This window comes from Microcaecilia unicolor, chromosome 6, assembly GCF_901765095.1.
Source record: "Microcaecilia unicolor chromosome 6, aMicUni1.1, whole genome shotgun sequence".
NCBI classification, from domain to species: domain Eukaryota; kingdom Metazoa; phylum Chordata; class Amphibia; order Gymnophiona; family Siphonopidae; genus Microcaecilia; species Microcaecilia unicolor.
Window position 1 is genome coordinate 329318116 of NC_044036.1, and position 21446 is coordinate 329339561.

General features: G+C 41.8%; 1 protein-coding gene across 8 annotated transcripts in view; it reads right to left on the bottom strand.

Moving 5' to 3' along the window:
* BPTF (bromodomain PHD finger transcription factor) overlaps nt 1-21446 on the bottom strand; it is a 155999-nt gene that overhangs the window by 47390 nt on the left and 87163 nt on the right. For 5 of the 8 annotated variants that reach the window (XM_030208442.1, XM_030208438.1, XM_030208439.1 and 2 more), the window contains 8 exons: nt 18984-21399; nt 13980-14104; nt 12941-13069; nt 9345-9495; nt 8515-8638; nt 6816-7068; nt 4333-4497; nt 2915-3066 (listed from right to left, as the gene is read on the bottom strand). In XM_030208442.1, the coding sequence (XP_030064302.1) occupies nt 2915-3066; nt 4333-4497; nt 6816-7068; nt 8515-8638; nt 9345-9495; nt 12941-13069; nt 13980-14104; nt 18984-21399 (3515 nt within the window). The remainder of the gene's footprint in view (nt 1-2914; nt 3067-4332; nt 4498-6815; nt 7069-8514; nt 8639-9344; nt 9496-12940; nt 13070-13979; nt 14105-18983; nt 21400-21446) is intronic. The other 3 variants (XM_030208443.1, XM_030208440.1, XM_030208437.1) reach the window with 2 other exon arrangements.

Consider the following 21446-nt stretch of genomic DNA (forward strand, 5'->3'; position numbering starts at 1 on the left):
TTCAAGAAGCATGCTTGTCGGACTTCTTTCCACGATCCACCACCAGTTGCTAAGCTGAATCCGCTCCACGTTCTACTGTGGCAACTGGTTGCTTTGCCTGAGCTGGAACTCCACTACATCCCAAAGCACGCAATGCTGACCATGCTTTGTCTGGAGTCTTAACTTTGCATGATTTCCCGTCCACCGTCTGCCACACTGCAAATGGAAAGAGCCACCTGTAGCGGATCCCCTTTGATCTCATAAATTCCGTAACTTCACGAAAAGATCTGCGTTTTTGCAAAGTAGACCCTGCCAAGTCTTGATACACTCCAATCTTATAGTTTTTCCACTGGATCTCTTTTTGCTGCCGTGCTTTAATCAAGATCTTCTCTTTCGTGGGAAAATCCGCAAAACATACAACAATGTCCCTCGGGTGAGAATGTCGTTGCGGTCCCGCAACTCGATGCGCTCTTTGTATGCGAAGGTCCAAAGATTAATTACCATCCTCTGAAGACAATATACGTCCACACAGCTCCCGTATCACTGCTTCACAATTACTAAATATATCCAGGTCCGGAATTCCTTTAAATCTCAAATTATTGCGCCTCAACCTGTTTTCCAGGTCCTCTATCTGTTCCTTAAGTTGCTGTACTTCGGTAGTGTCCATATCCACCTTCTTACGAAGGTTTCCCATGTCCGTCTTGAGCGTCACCAGCCCCTCCTCCACCTCACCGAGGTCCCGAATTTCAGCCTGAATATCCTTCAGGGCATTCTGCATATCTTTTCGGACCCCCGTCAAATCCGCCTTCAAGTCCTGGAACCACCCCACCACATCCGATTTGGTAATCTCACTGGTCTCTGTCACACCATCCACGGAGCACTCTTCCTCCGCCTCTGAGGGAATCGGCGCCATCTTGCTCTCTCGAGGCTCAGGCACTGCCATGCCCGCCTTCGTTTTCTCACTCTGCACTGTCATGTATCTAAACCTCTCCAAGCTCTTTTTCAGCGGCATAGCACTATTTATTAAATTTGTACCCCGCGCTTTCCCACACATTGCAGGCTCAATGCGGCTTACATAGTAAATATAATTACAATTACAAACTCTTGGAAGAAGAATATTATAAGCAGTGAGTGGGGTTTTGAGGATAAAAAAAAGTTGAACATGTAGAGGCAAACAAAGGAAAGGATAATCAAAAGGAAGAGAGATTGGGAGAGGTGAGGAGAGGAGGGATGGAGAAAAGATAAATGGTAAAGGATAGAGAGGGAAAGATGAAGGTATAAGGAGATTGGGATATATAAACTAAGGTATAATAATCATCAGGACCGGGATTAAGAGGAAGGGTTTAAAAGTTAAGTACAGTTATTCGTTTAAGATGTCTTGAAAAGGTGGGTCTTCAGCATTTTCCTGAATGGTAGATGTTTGTTGATTGTTCGGATGGATCTTGGCAAAGCGTTCCAAAGCTGGCTGCCCAGGAAGTAGAAACTGGATGCATAGAAGGTCTTGTATTTAATGCCTTTGCAGTTGGGGAGGTGTAAATTGAGGTGGGTACAAGGTGACGATGGTCTATTTCTGGCTGGGAGGTCGATAAGGTTGTTCATGTAGTTGGGGGATTCTCCATATATAATCTTATGAATCACAGTGTGAACTTTAAAATTTATTCTCTCTCTGATGGGGAACCAAAGAAGCCTCTCCCGAAGAGGTGTTGCGCTATCAAATCTTGACTTGCCAAAGATAAGTCTGGCCGCCGTATTTTGGGTAGTCTGAAGTCTCTTGAGGATTAGAGTCTTGCATCCTAGAAAAACACTGTTGCAGTAGTCTGCGTGTATAAGTACTGTGGATTGCACTAAGTTCCTTAAGGTGTTCAAGGGAAGATAAGATTTTAATCGTTTCAGAATCCACATCATATTAAACATTTTTTTGGTGGCGGATTTAGCATGGTTTTCGAATGATAGATGGTTATCAATTGTTACTCCGAGTATTTTCAAGCTGTCTGATATGGGGAGTTTAACATCTAAGGTGCTAAGAGTAGCCGGGGGAGGTGAAGAGTGTTGGGATGAAAGAACTAGACATTGTGTCTTTTCTTTGTTTAATTTCATTTTGAAAGCATTAGCCCAAGAGGTTAGCGTGGTCATGCCAGTATTAATTTTATCTGAGATTTCGGATATGTTGGATTTAAAGGGGATAAATATGGTGACGTCGTCAGCGTAGATGAAGGGATTGAGTCCAAGCTTGGCTAGTAACCTGGCCAGGGGAATCATCATGAGGTTGAAAAGTATCGGGGAAAGAGGAGCCTTCCCCTACTATCTGGGACTTAGGAAAGCCTGGCAAAACAGCGGGATATATTCAATTGAACAACAGCCCCGACGGAGCTCCGCGATTATGCTGCCATCCCAGTCAGTGACGTCACTTCCTCCCTATTTTAAAGTTTAATAAGATGCGAGGAATGCCTTCTCGGCAGAAGTGGAGGGGACAAACAGAATTCAAAATAGCACTGAATAAAGAACAGAGGATCCCTATACAGCAAGGGAACGGAACCAAAGCAAGCTTGGAGCAGCAGGTACAACTCTAGCCACCTTACTGGGTAGACTAAATGGACTATGGTGGTCTTGATCTGCTGTCATTTACTATGTAACTATGTTATTGACTTAAAATATCAGTACCTGAGAACTATTAGAGTTCATAACCTGCTTCTGGAAGTTAATGTAATCTTAGACTCTCTCTCACTGCCTCAGGTTTCCACCTTATTTGGAGAAAAATTAACATTATGTACAGGTACAATGAATCTTATTAGTATCTACATATATAAAATACCTACCTACATCCTTACAAATATATTTACATAATTTTTCCCCAATGTAAAGGGAAACTTAACATATATTATCCTCTTTCTGTGCCATCTGTAAGAAAAAGTACTTGAATTTTCTGAACGGTTACCTGTGGTGCAGTTGCAGTGCTGCCCACAGTCCCTGGGGTATTAGGCCTTATAGTGACAGTTGCTGTCCTAGGCTGGAATGAAGTGAAGGTCTGGTTTGCACCTGCACTAGACGGAATTATACCCAATACTTTCTGCTGAACTTGAACTATACCTAGGGTAAAGAAAAAAGGATGCATACAAAGGAAGTCATTAAATAAAATGAATGAAAAACCATCTTTAACACCTTTTAAAGTTCTTGGTAAAGCCAAAGGAATTGTGAATTATTTGTAAGACACAGGAGTCTATATGCAGAAGATTTATCTCCAAAAACTGAGTTCTAGTCAGGCAAATTTAAGGGCCCTACTACAAAAAAAATTTAAAAAAAAAAAACCATTATTTTGGTCAAAACATGGGATTTTAATGCCTGGCAAGCCCAAAACTAAAGCTGCATCGAGCAAGGACATTTCAACTATTTTATTTTACTGTAGGTCATGCATTAACATTCAAATTCGTGTGCAGTAACTGCTCCTGGTTAACCTTATATACTGGGGCATGGCTGGGAGCTGCCATTTTGCGGCGTCGCAGGAAGAGGAGGGAGGCAGGCTACCCTCCCTCCTCCAACACACAAGGTAGGGGGGGTAGGGGGGACTGGACCACCGGATTCTCCAGCCCCCCCTGTCACTGGGGGGGGGGGGGGGGTTGGTTAGTCGCTCACTGGGCCACGAGGGACCTTTTGCTGTGGGAGTTAAGGGGGGCTGGAGACCCACTGGATCTCCAGCCCTCCCTGAACCTGGGGGGGGGGGGGGGACCGGAGGTTCGCTGGACCTCCACAGCCCCATCGCTGGCAGGTTTGCTGTTGGGGGGAATGGGGGCCTGCCAGCATACAAATGCACACTGGACAGGGCTCACCATTCCTCCCCAATGATATGCAAACCCTAACGCCAGCTCGGAGCTGGCCGCAACAATCTTTGGTGCGCTGGCTGCTGATCATTGGGGATGAATATGTTTAGCCCTGTTTAGCATGCATTTGCATGCTAGTTGCGTTCAGAGCCCTCGAGCGCATTGTTTCACGCGCTCAAGGGCTCTGATCATGGGGCATTAGCAAACACCAGTGCTAGTATGGCGCTAACAGCCTCTAGCGCCGGCGTTTGATTCTGATCATCCCCGTTAGTCCATTAGCTTTCACAGGATCACCCGGCCTAAGAATTTTCCAGTCATGCAAACTATACAGAACTTTCTAAAATGTGACCCATGTGGTCTCAAAATCTTCTAAGCATCAATTTTGGTTAATTCTATTTCTGATTATTGTCTAATAAAATATAACCGGCAAAAAAATCTAGAGAGGCAAGGTTAATCCAACATCTGCACTGTACTATGTTAGTCACAACAAAGAATGTTATTATATGTAATTGGGAGCCCGAGAGTTTTTGCTTCCTACCTCCTTGGGTGGCTGGCACATTGAGTGCGACGATTTTACTGTTGGCGGGGAGCGGTAGTTTGGTGATCACTTTACCTGCCACAGTAACAGGGCTTCCAGCAATTTGGAACGTCTGACCTGTGGTGGCAATGGTGGTAGCTGATGTGGCTGCTGTGCTGGTAGCTATTGAAATGCACAGTAAATACACAGATTAAATAAGAAAGCTAGTAGACAATGCTAGAAAACAATAACAGAACTCTATGAAAAGCATGCAGATCCATATGTACTTTGTACCCACGAACCTGTACACTTACTTTCAAAGGGAAATGCTCTGAAGAGTAACCCTTTATAAGTTTGGATGGGCAATCGGCTGTGGATACAAAAGTGCCAGTGCACTTTGCACCTGAATACTGTCAGGTGCGACGTAAATACCAAAAAGTACATGATGGCAAAATCCAGAAGGATGCTTGGGTGCATAGGGACAGGAATAGACAACAGGAAAACAGAAGGCGATAGTGCCTCTGCATAAGTTTCTGATGCAACCTCATTTGGATGACCATGCAATTCTGGAGTGCTCCAGTGGGTGGCTACTAAAACATGTCTGAATCCTCGCAAAATTACCTCAACCTGCTTTACCCCAATTGCAAAGGAGTCAAGTACAAAACTTATTTTGGATCCAACTTCTCCTACCTGGGCAGCCAACTCTGGAATACCCTCCCCTTCCGGAAAGCACTAAAGACCCATCTATTTAAGCTGACCCAGACTAATCTTATGAACCCCATCTACCCAACACATATCCAGAAGACAACGACATTGCTCCAGACTAAATCTCCCACCTTCCTCCCTTCCACATTACCTATCTTTTTACCTACTTATCTCTTTTATTATTGTTATATTTGTTATATTATATTGTTATATTGTTCTTCCCATTGCTATGTAAGCCGCATTGAGCCTGCTTTGAGTGGGAAAGGGCGGGATACAAATGTAATAAATAATAATAATAAAAATAAAAGAGTCAATAGTCTTTATCAAAGCACAAACAGATGTGGAGCTATATACATACACACACAGTAACTCAATGGAAGAAAGGCAGGATGGGGAGATGATACAGACATTTAAAATACCTCTAAAGTGAGGGGCAGGCCTCTTGCAACACAAAGGAAACTATGGAATGAGGGAGTCATGGGATGAGGATGAAAAGGGAGACTCAGGAAATATTTCTTTATGAAAGAGGTGGCGGATATGTGGAATGCTAGAGGAGGTGGTGGAGACGATGAGAATACTTGAATTCAATAAAGTATGACGACAAGTACACAGGATTTCTGAGGAAGAGGAAGGGATTGCAGAGATGAACAGTTGGTGTGGATTGGCAGACTAGATAGGTGTACTTTCTATGTTTTGCAGCTGAAATTATGTGTACTGTTATCCAGCACATATACTCACAGTGGGGCAATAATCAAACCCTGCTTTTCTATATAAAGCTTTTGATTATTTTCCTGGTAATTAGGCATAATTAACATTTTTGACTTGGTAAATGTTTCACTGACCCTTGACACATTCCACTACCTCCTACAACTCATTTACATTATTCACTCATCTTTCTCCTAAGTATTCTTTTATTATTATTTTTTTATTTTCAATAAAAACACTTGAGTCTTTAGTCATAACAAAGCAATGTACCTCCACAGAACAAGCAGTAAAAAGCATTCATAAATCTAGCATATTAAAATTAGGTACATGCTTACTAAATGTTCTTATAAATGAAAACTATGTTTGAACCTGAAATGTTGCCACCACCGTTTACTTTAAGCTTAAGTCAATGTCTCATCAAGATGAACAAAAGGCTCAAAACGCGGCCCATGTTGGATCATCAATAAAACACACTTGTACCAGTGTTGAGAGCCCTTTGTGCAGTTTCCTTTGGATAGTTTGTGCTGTGTATTTTGACCCTCTCTGGTGTTTGCTGTTCATCAAGATGAACAACACAACTTCAAAACATATAGGATATTCATGTGTTATAGAATCCTAAACTGGCCCCTCTGAAACTGACAAGTGCTAAGTTCCACTAGGCTTCACATTTTAGGAGCCTAACCCTGGGTAGCTGTAGTGTAGACTCAGGGCAGGGAAAAATAAAATTAGAAGCCTAAGCATTGGTTTTCAGCATTAGGCACCTAACATAGCCTTCTAATTCTAGGCAAATGAACTGCAGCCTTAAATTCATACCCAAATTTAGGACCTTAATTTTAGGTGAATTTTCAGCTGAAAACTTGGTCCTTTAGGTTAGGCAACTATTTTCAGCCAATCACAGAAAATCTACATCAACTTCTTTCAAACACCTGACTCATAACCAACATAGTACTGTAGATGGTCCACTGTCAGCACTGCCAGAACTCAGAGGTTTGACTGCTTGTAGGACCTCGTTCTTTAGCCAATGTGAGCAAAAAGACACGTCCTTGAAACAACAGAACCCTCTGGTATTTCCCTCGAACAGGAAGGCTATTTACCTGCTGTGGACTGGCCTTGCTTAACCCATGTAGCAAAAGTCTGATGGAAGTTCTTATTTTGCTGGAATGTTACTGTGGCTGGAGAGCCCACTTTAGTGGTCAGAACTACTTTGGTTCCAGATGGAACTGGACTGGACAAAGAGCCGACCACAACTTTCTGGGGTGTTGAAACTGTGGTTGCAGTACTGCCTGTTGTACTGGCTGTAGCAGCTGTAGTTGTGGCAGGTAGCTGCTTCTGCTGTTCCATTCGTTTCTACGAAAGTTACAAGAGCATAACATGAGTACTCCACTGTATGTTTCAACAATTTTTTATTGAAGGTCACATGGTATACAATTCCATCTCAGTCAATATAAATCGTATAACAGCGAAGTCTAGTACACATTACTAAACCTGAAACGTCCATCATCAATGTTTTCCAAACTTTTCTCCTCTATCCCTTCCTTCTTGTCTTCTCCTATATTTATAATGTGTACATGTATAATTACTGTGCAGTTGCATAACTATTAACAATAAACTTTTATATGAAACTCCAATATTTATAACTCGTGTTTTACTCAGTGTATTATCCCAACAGTATTTACTGGTGGGTCCTCTTAATGTGCTCCTTCAAAGAATTGTTCTCCTGTCTAATAATACACATGTCCCTCTATTATGCATTGAACATTACCCTTCCCATTCATATATGAGTACTCCACTGTAATCAAACTGTTAAACCTGTAACAGATAACCAAAACTAGCACATCACAGAAAACCATGTTAACACATACAGCAGCAGGATTCTAGTATCATGAATCCCAGTGTACAGCAGATTATCTGAAGTCCTATTTCCCATTTGTGTATCTAAATACAGTAAAATGGGGCCATATGACAAACTGTTAATCTGTTCGAATGAAAACCCTTAGTAAGCACTAATACAAACACTTTTGAAGATGACTATAAATCTATTCCCAGTCTAATTACTGGGACCATTTTCAAAAGCCTAGATATAATACTTAGCGCTGTTTGAAAAGTGCCCACTCTCATCGTGGCTAAAAGTGTGTGTGGGCTTCTAAGAATGCATGTAATTTTAGACTGATTAAATAGAGGCATTCCTGAGGGCACATTTTGGGCCATGGGAAAACAGTACATGCTCTTTTTCACATTAAGTATTCCTCTATCCCCAAATGGCATACAGTCTAAGACTGAGTAACATGACTTGGGGTCACAAGTAGTGAAATTATTTTGCTCTCAGTCTGCTGCTTAAAGTACTAGGATATTCCTCTACACCATTTTTCAAAGTATGTGTTTTATTTCACAGCTAAAATTCACCTGATTTATCTGTGGGTTAAACGTACACAGCTGCTTTTAGTGTGCATATTTTCACTAATTTTCAAACAGGTAGGCTTTGCTTTTAAAAGTCACACTTTACACACGTGGCTGTTTGAAAGTTTGCAGCTATAAGATCAAAAAAACAATTGACAGCTGAAGCATAAATTGAGAATGACATACTGTTTATCTCTGGTCTTTACTCTGTCAAGCATGAATTCTCAGTGTTTTACCAAGGCTATGGAGAGACTGGGGCAAATGGCTGTGTGACACAGAAATTTTTCCCCATGCAAACAGGAGCTAACCCTAAGTAGGTGCTACCGTGTTTGTGATTCAACCTATGCATAATGTGTACAGGTTTGACATCAGGTGGGTATGTTAATGGGTCCCCACCTGCTGAGCAACCAATCGCTGCTGTTTAAGCTGAACCTCCATTTGGACCTTGAACTCCTCAGCCTTCTTCTGTTCACTAACCTTAGTCTGCTGCTCGGCAGCCTGAGCCTTTTCTTTCTCCACCCTATGAAGATACAAAAATCAGTCAAATCATATTCACAACTTTAAAAATCCACCCTGAATTCGACTGGTGAAAGCAAGAATTTGCCACTGAAAAACCATCTTACAGCAATTTATCACTATGTTGCTTTATGAAGTCAATGTTAACACCATCGGGCTTTTTGTTCCTGGGCAAAGTCAATGAAGACAGAGGTTAAACCTACAAACACCATGAATACTTTCAATGTAAACAGAACAGAGAGTCTGTAGGTGAATAGTGGCATTACAGCTAAAAACAGCTGTTTCTCCAGTCAGTCATTCTCAAACTTCTGCACCAGGTATACCTAGAAAAGCATTTTAGCAAAAAAACTAACCCCTCTCCCAAACAATAAAAAATAACAAAGGCCCACTACTGACGGCACAGAAGTGAAACCCACATATCAGTACCTACTTATTTTAATGAAAAATCAAAAACGGATATTATATGGTCATTTATACAATTTTTAGGCACATTTTGATGAAGGACTCTATACATTACATGCATTTAAAGTACATGTGAACTTAAAACAGCCATTGGAATGGATGCCATTTTATTCGCACATGTATGAACAAGTTTCAATCCACATTAGCTGCTCTGGACAGATATATGAGGTGGATAAAAATATGTCAAAAATCAAGAAGTTCAGAAAAGACATTAAGAAGCAAAGACTTTCACATAAGGTTGGTGTCACCTTTCAGCAAATGATTTGATTTCCCATAATTCCAGTTCCTCTTCAGGTACCCAAGTTTCAAGTATAACAGGGCCCGTTTGCTTGGGTGTTTCTCGCCTCTTTGGCCTCAGTGCACTTGATCTGAGGCCCTTCCTCTGTGGTGTAGGAGTTTCTTTAAGGGGAAACCAAAAAACAAAGACATGCAAGCTTTATGCTATGCTGTTCTTGATGCAGATATTTTAAAGTTTCATAAACATTTTCAGATTGTTGAAGGTCTTCATTACATATTTAATCCATTGCCATAAAGGCTGTTGGTACTGTAGGCCTATCTTAAAACAGGACAGAACCGAGACAAAGTTATACACAATATATTAATCATAGAAAAATTATTTGTGGACTCAAAGTATTAAAAAGAAATGTTGGTAACTATTCACAGCAGAGATCAGCACAAATATGACTAAAATGTCAAAGTAGCCCAAGGTGTAAAATTAAAGCTTCTAGTTTCCCCAAACATGGCATTAAAAGGATCTCCCAATCTAACAGCACATTAGAGGACAGATGTACAGAAGAGTTTTTTCCTATTTTGTAACTATGGTAAAAATGTTTTATACATAAATCCCACATGAATTCAAAATATTGCTTGAGCCAGACATACAGGGTGATATTTAAAGGTAAGGGAGAAGATGACTAGGGACTGGAAAGGGTTCATGGTAATATACCATTATGTGGGTGAAGAAGAATTCGTCTACTGACAGCTACTTCTTACTTTGCTATGTTTTATACAAAAAATGAGAGACCTATTAAGTATAATTTGTATTTGCATATAAAAAAATTAAACTTGAGAAAATTGCTTTTTCAATATAGACACTGATAACATCTAATGGCACTTGATGGCATATGATACTTGATTAGTGCTTCTCACTAAAGCATATAACAGTGTCCTAATGCACTCAAGAGTACTGATGCCATTTTGAAATAACATTTTTGTGTAGAAGGTTTTTTTTAGAGGCTAGGAGTATCCTAGACTCCATCAGGAAGGCTCAAGAAATGTAAATCTATGTCAGGAACCAAGCCGTCAGAGCTAGAGGACAAGGGTCTGGATGGAGAATGGATCCATCATTCTGCATTATTAGGGTTAGAAAAGGATCTAACCTCATCCTCTGCTCTAGGAGAAGAGGGAACCAGACTTGACAAGGCAAGGAGGAAGCAATTACAATCATGGTTCCTTGGTCTCGACGCAGTTTGAGAAGAGTTTCCCTAAGAGAGGTAGTGGGGGAAACGTGTATAGGTGGAGCAAGAAGGCATCCAGGACTATACGGTTGAGTGTATACATCCTAGAATAAAAGCAAGGAAGCTTGCACTAAGGACAAGTGAAAAGGTCTATCGCTAGAGACTCCCAAGCCTGGAATATTCGACGAACTACAAGATGCTGAGCAACCCATTTGTGAGGTTGCAGGACTCTGCTCAATTTGTCTGCCATAGCATTCTGTTTGCTGGCTAGGTAAATAGCTCTTACAGAGATGTTTTGAGAAGCTTGCTGACAAAAGTGGTAAGAACCTCTTCCTCCTTGTTTGTTCAGGTAATACACTGCAGTCTGATTGTCTGCATGAACGAGTATCACCTGATCGAGAATTGGTCTTGAAAAGTTTTGAAAGTGTTCAAGACTGCCCGAATTCTAGGAGATTGATATGATGTTTCTCCTGTGGGGACAAGAACTTGTGTGAAGTCCATCGAGATAAGCACCCCAACTACCATGGAAGCATCGGTGGTGAGGATTTTGTGATGTGGAGGGGGCTGAAAGGAAGACCCCAGGTGAGATTCTGGGACACCATCCACCACTGTAGAGAGTGGTGTAGCTATGGAGTGACCCGAATGTGAGCTGAGAGCAATCACATGGCTTGGGAACACTGCGAGCATCCACTGAGGAACTCAGAAGTGGAGGCGAGCGAATGGGTGTAACATGGACTGTTGAAGCCATGTGACCAAGTAGGCAGAGCATCTGATGAGCAGATACTTGGGTGGATTTGAATACCTGAGTGGTGAGAGTCAGTATGTTGTTTGATCTTGGTTGAAGAAGGAAGGCTTGACCCCAAGTGGTATCGAGGAGAGCCTCTAAGATCTGAACTGGTTGAAGATGTGATTTGGAGTAATTGATCACAAACCCAAGGAATTCTAGGAGTCTTACAGTGGAAAGGATGGAGGTGTGCGCTGACTCTTGGGAGTCTGCCTTGATTAACAAGTTGTCCAGATAGGGGAAGACATGGATGCCCCACACCACACGTGAAGTGTTACAGCTAGCACTATCAGACACTTCTTGAAGCCTTGAGAAGCCAAAGCCAAGATCTTGCATTGATAGTGCATAGTCCCTCAGAAGAAGTGGAGGAACTTTCTGTGTGCAGGGAGAATAGGTATGTGTGTATGCTTCCCTGAGACCTAGCTGATCGTTGAGTTGTATCATGGGAAGTAGTGATCCCCGGGATATCATGCAAAATTTCTCTGAGTAGAAACTTGTTTTAAGTATCACAGATCAAATATCTTTTTTGATATGATAACTATCTGGAATAGAAACCTCGACCCCTGTTTGACGGAGGAACAGGTTCTATTGCATTCTGCAGGTGGAGGGCTGACAGCTCCTCTTGAAGTAGATTCATTTGGAAGGAGCTGAAACGAGACTCTCTTGGTGGATGATCAGGTCTTCTTTGTCAACACAGAATGTAGTGTGCTGAATGGTGCGTAGCACCCAATGGTCAGAGATTATTACAGGCCACCTGCTGAAAAAGGATGAGCCTCTCTCAGACTGGTAGGTCACTTGGCAATGCAATGTATGATGGCAATGCTCTCTAGTAAGGAGGTAAAATTGGGCTGTTTAGACAGAGAGTGTCTGGGATTTTTGACCCCGCTGCCTTGGACAGAAGTGTTGCGGTGTAGTTCTTTGAGGTGGAGTGTAACAACACATAGTTAATTGGAGCTTCAATATCCTCCTGCAAATCTTCTAGAGGATATAGCAGAAGTTTGTGGCCCAGACAGAGGTTTTTTAAAATTTATTTATAGTATCTATGTTTTTTTATTAGGTCGCTCACTTCCTCAACTGTCACTAAACAAGTTTTCTCCACTAAAAGAGACATCTGCTAGATGCTCCTGCACAGCAGATCCGAGGTTGGAGACTCTGAACTAGGAGAGATGTCGAATAGTTAAGCTCTGGAACTATGTGCCAGAATGTGTAACAGCGGTTAGAGTACCTGGATTTAAAAAATGTTCGGACAAATTCCTGGAGGAAAAGTCTATAGTCTGCTATTGAGACAGAGATGGGGAAGCAACTGTTTGCCCCAGGATTGGTAGCATGGAATGTTGATGCTAACTGGATGTCTGCCAGATAATTGTGACCTGGCTTGGCCACTGTTTGGAAAATAGGATACTGGACTAGATGGACCATTGGTCTAACCCAGTATGGCTACTCTTATGTTCTAAGGGAGATCATAAACAGAGTAAGACTTGTAACAGAGTAAGAAGGCACAAGTCAGCAGCCTGGGAGATAAACACTTGATTCACCATTTCTATGCAAAACACAAAATCCCCCCCTCCCCCCCCCCCCCCCCCCCCCCAGAATTAAATCGTACCTTTTGGGGCTTCTGGAACACCAATAGGGCAAATAATTTTCCTTATACAATACTCTGATCGGATTCCATAAGGGCCAACGTCTCTCCTCTTTATTATCTCGGTTGTTGTAATTTCTGTCTCTGACGTTTCTGTGGAGATTTAGTAACAATATTCTTAACCGTGATTATGAATGGCTTTACAAATTCAAAACGATTAAAAAAAACAGGAACCAAAGTTTATCCAGAAAAAGCAATTAGGAACGGTGCTAGACATGATGGGGCCCAGGGCAGATGCTAGAGAGGGGGCCCCAAAGCTTGCTTGCAAGCTGTCCCTTTTTCAACTTCAGGAAGATTTGAGGCCCCCCGTAACATGGGGGCCCAGGGCAATTGCCCTGTTTGCCCACCCCTAACATCGGCCCTGATTACAACTTAGTTACAGAAGAACAGCTAAGTCACTATGAATTGAGAAACTTTCCCTTTAACATTGAACAATTAGGGCAAAGCACCAAATGAAAATAAATGTGCACAACCCATGGAAAAGCAACAAGTTTCACTTGTTACAGCTTACAAGTTGATTAACCATTATAAGACCATTCTGTATATGCAGAACTGCACTACTGAGAGCAGACAGCATAGTTACATAACAAAACAACAGTACCATTTTTATATGGAAAAGTAATATTTATATTTCTATTTATATGGTTTCTTCCCTTAATTGTTCTCCCTTCTCAAATGTGTTATTACAATTATGAAATTTCTTACACACACACTTATACATGTAGCCTCGGATATTCCTAACTGCAATTTAAAATGCTCGAAAGAGGAAGAACTTTTGAACAATCTTAAAATCTTAGACAGAATTAAAAATAAGTTCCTTCTTATTCACAAATGTTTAGCAACTGAAACCATCCTTTGTATGGACTCTGCAAACCAGCTAACTGCATTTCAAAATGCTACCTATTCCAGGACTCATGTCCATGATATCAAACGATCTTTGCAACAAACTCAATCAAGATATATCAGAAATACTGCTCAATAAAACAGAAAAACAAAATTGTACCTGTTCGTGTTGTCCCTCCCCCAGGTGGGGGTTTTGCAGCCATGTCATCCCACCTTAAACTAGCCCACAGTAACCTCAGCATAAGGCTCACACTGGCTAATGACTTTACCGTCTGAAGCCGGTATCTGTGACGAGACCCAAACAAAGTCACTCTGAGGAGCACAGCTTAAAAATAGATGTATGCTCTTAAAAGAAAGAAAAAAAAATCAAGCAACACAAATGCTAGCTATAATTTCATACTCAAACAAAATCCTAAAACTCATTCATATACTGTAAAAATTTCATATCAGAGAAAATATAACAAGGCATTTAAAATGAGTGTACAGTGAAACACCATTAGGGATGTCTCGTTTTCCAAGAAAGAACATAAGATTTATCCATACACAGGATGACTTGATTACTAAATTACAGAACATATTACCTTTTTAAAAACTGTCACTGCAAATTAAGGGTCCTATGCACTAATTCTCCTCACAGAGACAAAATGTGAAACACCTGTTAGACACCATGCTCTAAGATTTACATACTTGATATTCCGCTTTTCTGCGGTACAACCAAAGAGGTTTACATATTACATACAGGTATTTTCTCTGTCCCCATTGGGCTCACAGTCTAAGATTTTGTACTCAGAACAATGGAGGGTTAAGTGACTTGCCCAGAGTCACAAGCAGCCACAGCAGGAATCGGACTCTACTTTATGCATGCAAAAATTAGTTCTTACCTGTTAATTTTCTTTCCATTAGTCCCGACAGATCAATCCAGAGACTTGCGGGTTATACCCATCTACCAGCAGGTGGAAATAGAGAGAATGGAAGAGCTGTCTCACATGGAGTACTGTGCAGAAGCCTCATTTTCAGTATTCTAACAGGTGGATGAACATAACCTGTGCAGCTCTAGATTGATTGTGGCTCTTGACCTGACACATAGGCCAAGTAGAGCTTTAAGGTTGAGGAGTCTCTTCCTTGGGCTCAGGGGTATAATTCCTAACATGAACTCTCTGATCAGCACCATCACAAAAAAAAAAAAAAAAAGACTGCATTGCCAGTGGAAGGTGACACAGCCCTCAAGGACGCGCAGGACAGGAAATTGGAGTCCTCCCTAAGACCTCTTTGCAGTGGCAGCGTTGTGCTTCCAAGTCACTATTTACAGCTCCTATGCCACCTGCACTTGCCTATCTTGGGTTCAAAGACTTCCTTGGTGGAGGACTTGATTCAGTCCCTACCTTCCTTAGAGGCAAGGTTGGCTTATTTGGCAGATTTACTGTATGACCTTCTTAGGGCCTCCACAAAGGAGGTCTCACTGGTGGTTATGGCACGTTGCTGGCTTTGGCTTAGACAGTGGGCCACTGATACGGTCTCTAAGCCTCACCTGGCTCAGCTGCTCTTTAGGAGCAAACTTCTATTTAACCCTCCATTGCCCCAGGTACAAAATAAGCACCCGCATATTAATATGTAAACCGTTTTGATTGTAACAACAATTTGAGCACAAGCAGCAGTCCTTTCGAGGTGACAGGCGCTCCGGTACCTCCAATTCCCAGACCACCTCAGCCGCCCAAGCTTCCCAATAATGGGTCATTGATCCATTCCCCAGATGTCATCATAGGGAGACGGCTGTCTCTCTCTCAATAGGAACAGACCAGGGTTATGTCAGATCAGTGGGTCTTAGAGGCGATTTGAGATGGCTACAAGCTGGAAGTTGCTCATCTGCTAACAGATGTTTTCATGGAATCCCCTTGCAAGGTACCAGCCAAGGCTATGGTGGTCCAGACTACACTCTCCACACTGGTGCACTTGGGCACAGTTCAGGCAGTCCCTGTATTGGATTGGCTGCTATTCCATTTACTTAGTGGTGCCCCAAAAGAGCAGGGCTTTTCGTCTCATTCTCGTACTCAAGTATGTCAACAGGGCTCTCAAGGTCAGACATTTTTAGATGGAAACCTTGCAATCGATCATCGCATTCATATAACCAGGACAGTTTCTTATCTCTAGACCTCACAGAAGTGTACCCGTGTATATCCATTTGGCCACCTCATCAGCGTTACCTCTGCTTTTGCGTGCTCGGTACCTTCACTGTTGAATCCAATTACTGGCTCTTCAAACCGCTGCTGCCGGCTTGCTTTCGGTTTTGATTCTGTGCTGTTTTTTTTTTACTTAGAGTCAGGAGATTGAAAACCTGTGCACTGAGGCACACTGAAAATATAAGCAACAGCTGAACCAAAAGAGCTGAAGAGGGAGGAGTCCAGGGGATACAGCTGAGCCATAGCCTGCAACACTATCAACCCCGCACCCGGGGTGTCCCACTGGGCCAAAATAAGGACCTTCGTGGCAACATGAATATAAGGTCCTAGGAGGCCACTTGATACTCTACATCATGGGGTAAGTGGTAGCCTCTGAGGAAAGGGAATCCAGAAAAGAAATGTTAAGCACCTCCAACGCCCATGTAACGAGAGCTGGCAAAGTCCTCCTTGCAGAAGAGCTGAACTGCCATGGGATCATCCCCCCCCCCCCCCCCCCAGAGGGGAGCTCTCCTTCTTCCGAGAACAAGAGGCCAGACCTCATAGAGAGAGGACCAACCAATCCATGCTGAGGCCACAGAAACTTCACCAATACCCCACTGGAGCTGCACAAGTGCCCTCTTGGGCTGAACAGCAGAAGGGATTCCCAGGGGAGAAGGAGGTTGAGCAACCAGACACTGCTTTAACAAAAATGCCTTATGCATCAGCACCACAAGCTATAGAGAAAACGGAGAATAAAAAGCTTCTGTGTCCCCACTGACCAAATCAGCCAGTCCCAAGTCCTGTGGTACCAGAACTAGCACTCTGCTGAGTCCCCAATAGCGGGTTGGCAGTTGAAAAACATGCCAGGACATTAAAGATGGTGCCCATGACAGCATGGGTTGAGAGAAGCACTGGGGAGCCTGCCAAAACTTCCCCTGAAGTCCCCACAGTGGTTCCCGAGTTAGCTTGCACAATGAAGTTGGGAAGCTGAGGGCTCTGAGAGGAAGTGCAAGGGCAAGCAGCACAAGCTCCCGACGCTGCTCACCAGATCAGGCTTGCTTTCGGTTCCACTCCTGGGCTTTTTTTTTTTTTTTTTTAACTTAGAGAGGCAGGAGATTGCAACTCTGTACACTAAAGCACACTCAAAATATATGTAGTTGCTGAACCAAAGGAGAAAAGGGAAGGACCTAGCCCCACCAGGTATGCCCCTGAGCCCAAAGAGACTCATCAACCTCAAAGTTCTACTTGGCCTGTGTGTCAGGTCAGGAGCTACAATCAATCTAAGAGCTGCACAGCTTATGTTCACCTACCTGCTAGAGAGAATACTGAAAATGAGGCTGCTGAACAGTACCCTATTTGACACACAGCTCTGACAATTCTATTTCCACCTGCTGGTAGATTGGCATAATCCACAAGTCTCTGGATTGATCTACAGGACACGATGGAAATTTCATTGGAACATGTTAGAAACTAATGGAGACGATTTGCTATGTTTTCATCGCTGTTCATTACTATTAACTCTGCTGCCCGTCTCATCTTATGCCAGGGTCGCTTTACTCATACTACCCCTCTCCTCAAGACCCTTCACTGGCTCCCTATCTGTTTTCGCATCCTGTTCAAACTTCTTCTACTAACCTATAAATGTACTCACTCTGCTGCTCCCCAGTATCTCTCCACACTCGTCCTTCCCTACACCCCTTCCCGTGCACTCCGCTCCATGGATAAATCCTTCTTATCTGTTCCCTTCTCCACTACTGCCAACTCCAGACTTCGCGCCTTCTGTCTCGCTGCACCCTACGCCTGGAATAAACTTCCTGAGCCCCTACGTCTTGCCCCATCCTTGGCCACCTTTAAATCTAGACTGAAAGCCCACCTCTTTAACATTGCTTTTGACTCGTAACCACTCGCCTCCACCTACCCTCCTCTCTTCCTTCCCGTTCACATTAATTGATTTGATTACTTTATTTTTTGTCTATTAGATTGTAAGCTCTTCGAGCAGGGACTGTCTTTCTTCTATGTTTGTGCAGTGCTGCGTATGCCTTGTAGCGCTATAGAAATGCTAAATAGTAGTAGTAGTATTAAGAGTTTTGGATTCAAAAAGTTTAAAACTAAATAAGATACAACGTATGACTATAGTAGTATTTTCATTATGAAAGAAAAAAAAAAAAAAAAAAAAAAAGTTCACTAACCTGGGTCACAAGTATCTAAAAGCAGGGGTTCTCAACCTAGTACTCGGAACACACCCAGCCAGTCAAGATTTCAGAACACCCACAATGAATATGCATGAGAAATTTAAATGTATTGCCTCCAATCTATCTCATATTCATTGTGGGTATTTTGAAAACTAGACTGGCTTGGTGTGTCCCGAGGACTGGGTTGAGAACCTCTAATCTACGGATACATCACGCACTGGCTGAACGGAACAGTTATGAATTACTTTCTTAGTGAAACAGAAACAAATGTGTGAATAATCTGCATTTTAAATCACTTTGCATTGCCCTTCAATTTTTCACAACAGGCGATTTATCCATTATAGTGGAACCTTATCTAAACTTATGTGTATAGGATGTCAGGAAATCCACTTTAAGACAGTTCTGCTATGTGCAGATATCTACTATCACAAGTCAGACTTAAAATTCCTCATGGCTATAATGATTGTCAGAGTTAAGAAAACTTGACTAAGAGAAAGTGAAACTCAAATGGAGAAAACCTGGGAGAGAGAGAAGACTTTACATTTTTATACTATAAACTGGGTGAAACAACAAAAGGTCAGTGTGGTTAATATGTATAGGTCAGACATGAAGGGTTACAAACTGCTACTCACAATGAAGCATACACCAACGAAACAAGGAATACAGCTAGACAAAAACCTAATATAAATGGGTTTGTTCTGTATGGAAATGCGCTAGTACACAGGATGAGATTGTTAATTTCTTACGTTTTCACACATATTCTTAGTTTTATGCTTTTTAACACCTTTTCTTATATACCAAGGAACTAATACATACCTCCATGAGATACCAAATGTTGGTCTTGGAGAAGGATAGGGCCAGATATCCACAGCTGGTTTTGCATTGTAACTGAAGCCAGGAACCTCTCTGATCCCTGCTCTTCTAGATAACTTCTTTAAATCATCATTGGGCAACACAAAGATACTCTTTTTGCTACTCTTGGTAACAAATTTTCGATAGGAGGGTAAGGCGGTTCCAGAACGCGTCTTTTTAGGTCTTGAAAACTTCATCAGTTTTACTTTGTCTTTCGTAGAGTATTCTTTGCTTACAGTCATGGATGCCACTAACATTGCTGTGGATGCAGTCAAAGAATCTGTCATGGTTGCAGTAACCACTGTTTTACTTTGTTCTTTTACAGAGAATGAGTCAACATTACTGCTTGTAACAGGTGTGGTAACCTTAGTAACTGTGGTGGTAGTGGTCGTTATGGTTGAAACAGCAGAGCTCTCGGAGGAGGACATCACAGTTTCTTTCTCTGCTTGCGAAGGCACTACTTCGGATATCTTAACAACAGTTTTTGACTCTGTTGAAACAGTCGAAGTAGTTGTGGTAGTTACTTTGGTGACAACCGTTTTTAGTTTAGTTTCTCCATTGACATTTTCAATCTTACTTTCTATCAGAAGACCATTCTGATCCATAAAGTCACTGCTCAAACTGGATTCCTCTCCAGATGTTACAGGTGAAGGAGCAGTTTTCGAAACCTGAGGCACTTCAGTTTCCATCTGTTCTACCTCACTAGTTACATGGTTCTTTTTAAAAAAGGACTCCGATGTTAAGTCTTCCAAAGCACTGGACTCTTCGGTGGACTTCAGTTTCTCTTCAGCATGTATGGTGCATCGGGATAATTTACCTGTGTGCAGAGCATGGTCTTTATTACCTCTACATTCATCATGATCACCATCTTCTGTGGGACTCCGTCTGCATAATTTAGTATCACAATTACTTTTATCACTGATAACATCCATGGTAAGGTCTCCATTCATGAGTGGCTTTGTAAGAACTTCTTTCAATGGTTTAATTTCACGTTCATTCATGGTTTTATTAATGTTGTTAACCTTAGGTTCGATAGCCATCCCTACCTTTGCTTCGCAAAGATTTTCTATGAAACAGCCATCTTTTGCTAACAACTTAAATTTATCCTTGCCATTAATTTGTAATGTGTATAGATTCTCTTCATCTACTTTGCCCTCAGCCTTTCCATTTTTGAGGTCACTAAATCCTGAAAAATTTATCTGACCAAAACATCTATTTGCAGAATTTGCTTCCAACTTCGGCTCTTGCTTTGTTTTTTCACCATTGGTTTCAAGTATCTTAGAGTTGAATACATTATTACTCTGGGTGTCCTTGACCAGCTGATCAGGAGCTTCCTTCTTTAATGTTTTTTGTGCTAGTGGCGCCTGACCTTCAAGGACTTCTTTTTGATTAAATACAATTTTATTTCCAGGGTTAATATCTTTCAGAGAAAGTGCCTCATCTGTCTCATTTTTTAGACATACTGGTTCAGTATCATTTCCTAAACTAAAATTCCTTTTTACAGCATTGTCTTGATTTTCAGTTTTTTCATTTGATGTGGCTTCCACAGTGGCATTTGTAAGATGCTGGCCACTGCCACTTTCAGTTACCACAGGCCGTAAGGGTTGCTCACAATCTGTCTGAGAAACTGGCTTATTACTATTAGACATAATCTCTTCAGAGTGAGCTTCATTCTCTCTCTCAGACACTTCACTGTTATTCGTTTCCTCTGCACCGTTTCCTCTAAGATCAGTATTCTCTCTTTTTTCTACGAACTTCTGTTCTTCATCTTGGGAAGGCAGAGAAGTACTCCGAGTTAACACTGAGCTGCTAACTGTGTTGTTCTCATCAGAGTTTGCTTTCTTAGGGTTTTGCTCAGTACTTGGAGGCAAGGCTTCATTAGCTATGCAGTCATCAGTTTTTGAGATTTTATCTGTGCAAGGTGAGGGAGGCTGGACAGAATCACTGACTTTAGCAGAGGACGTATTGCCATCAAGTGAATTTTGACTAGCATCTTCCACCTTATTAATTGGAAGATCCACTTTACCTTGACAAAGTAAGCTAACTTGACTTCTATCCTTGGTTTTTGGTAAGGAAATTTCATCTTTATTCTCCTTTGACAGTGCAGATACCCTTTCTATTTGTTTAACAGTAGCCTCTAGTTTCATTTTTTCAAGCCGCTGTTTTTCTTCCAGTGTAAACTGTTTAATTCTCCTGTCCAGCAGGCCATCTAATTTAGATGTCCTTACTTTCTTTTTGTACCAAGTCCTCTGTTGAAAGCCCTCACTCACATTGATTAAATCTACTTCCAAAGGTGGTGGTTCTTCTTTGAAAGATGACTCTGTTTTTATATCTTCCACATCCATTGGCTCATCCTTGATGGATTTCTCTTCTTTTCCTCCTGCCAACAACAGACATTTCATCAATGGCCTTATTAAGAAGACAGTT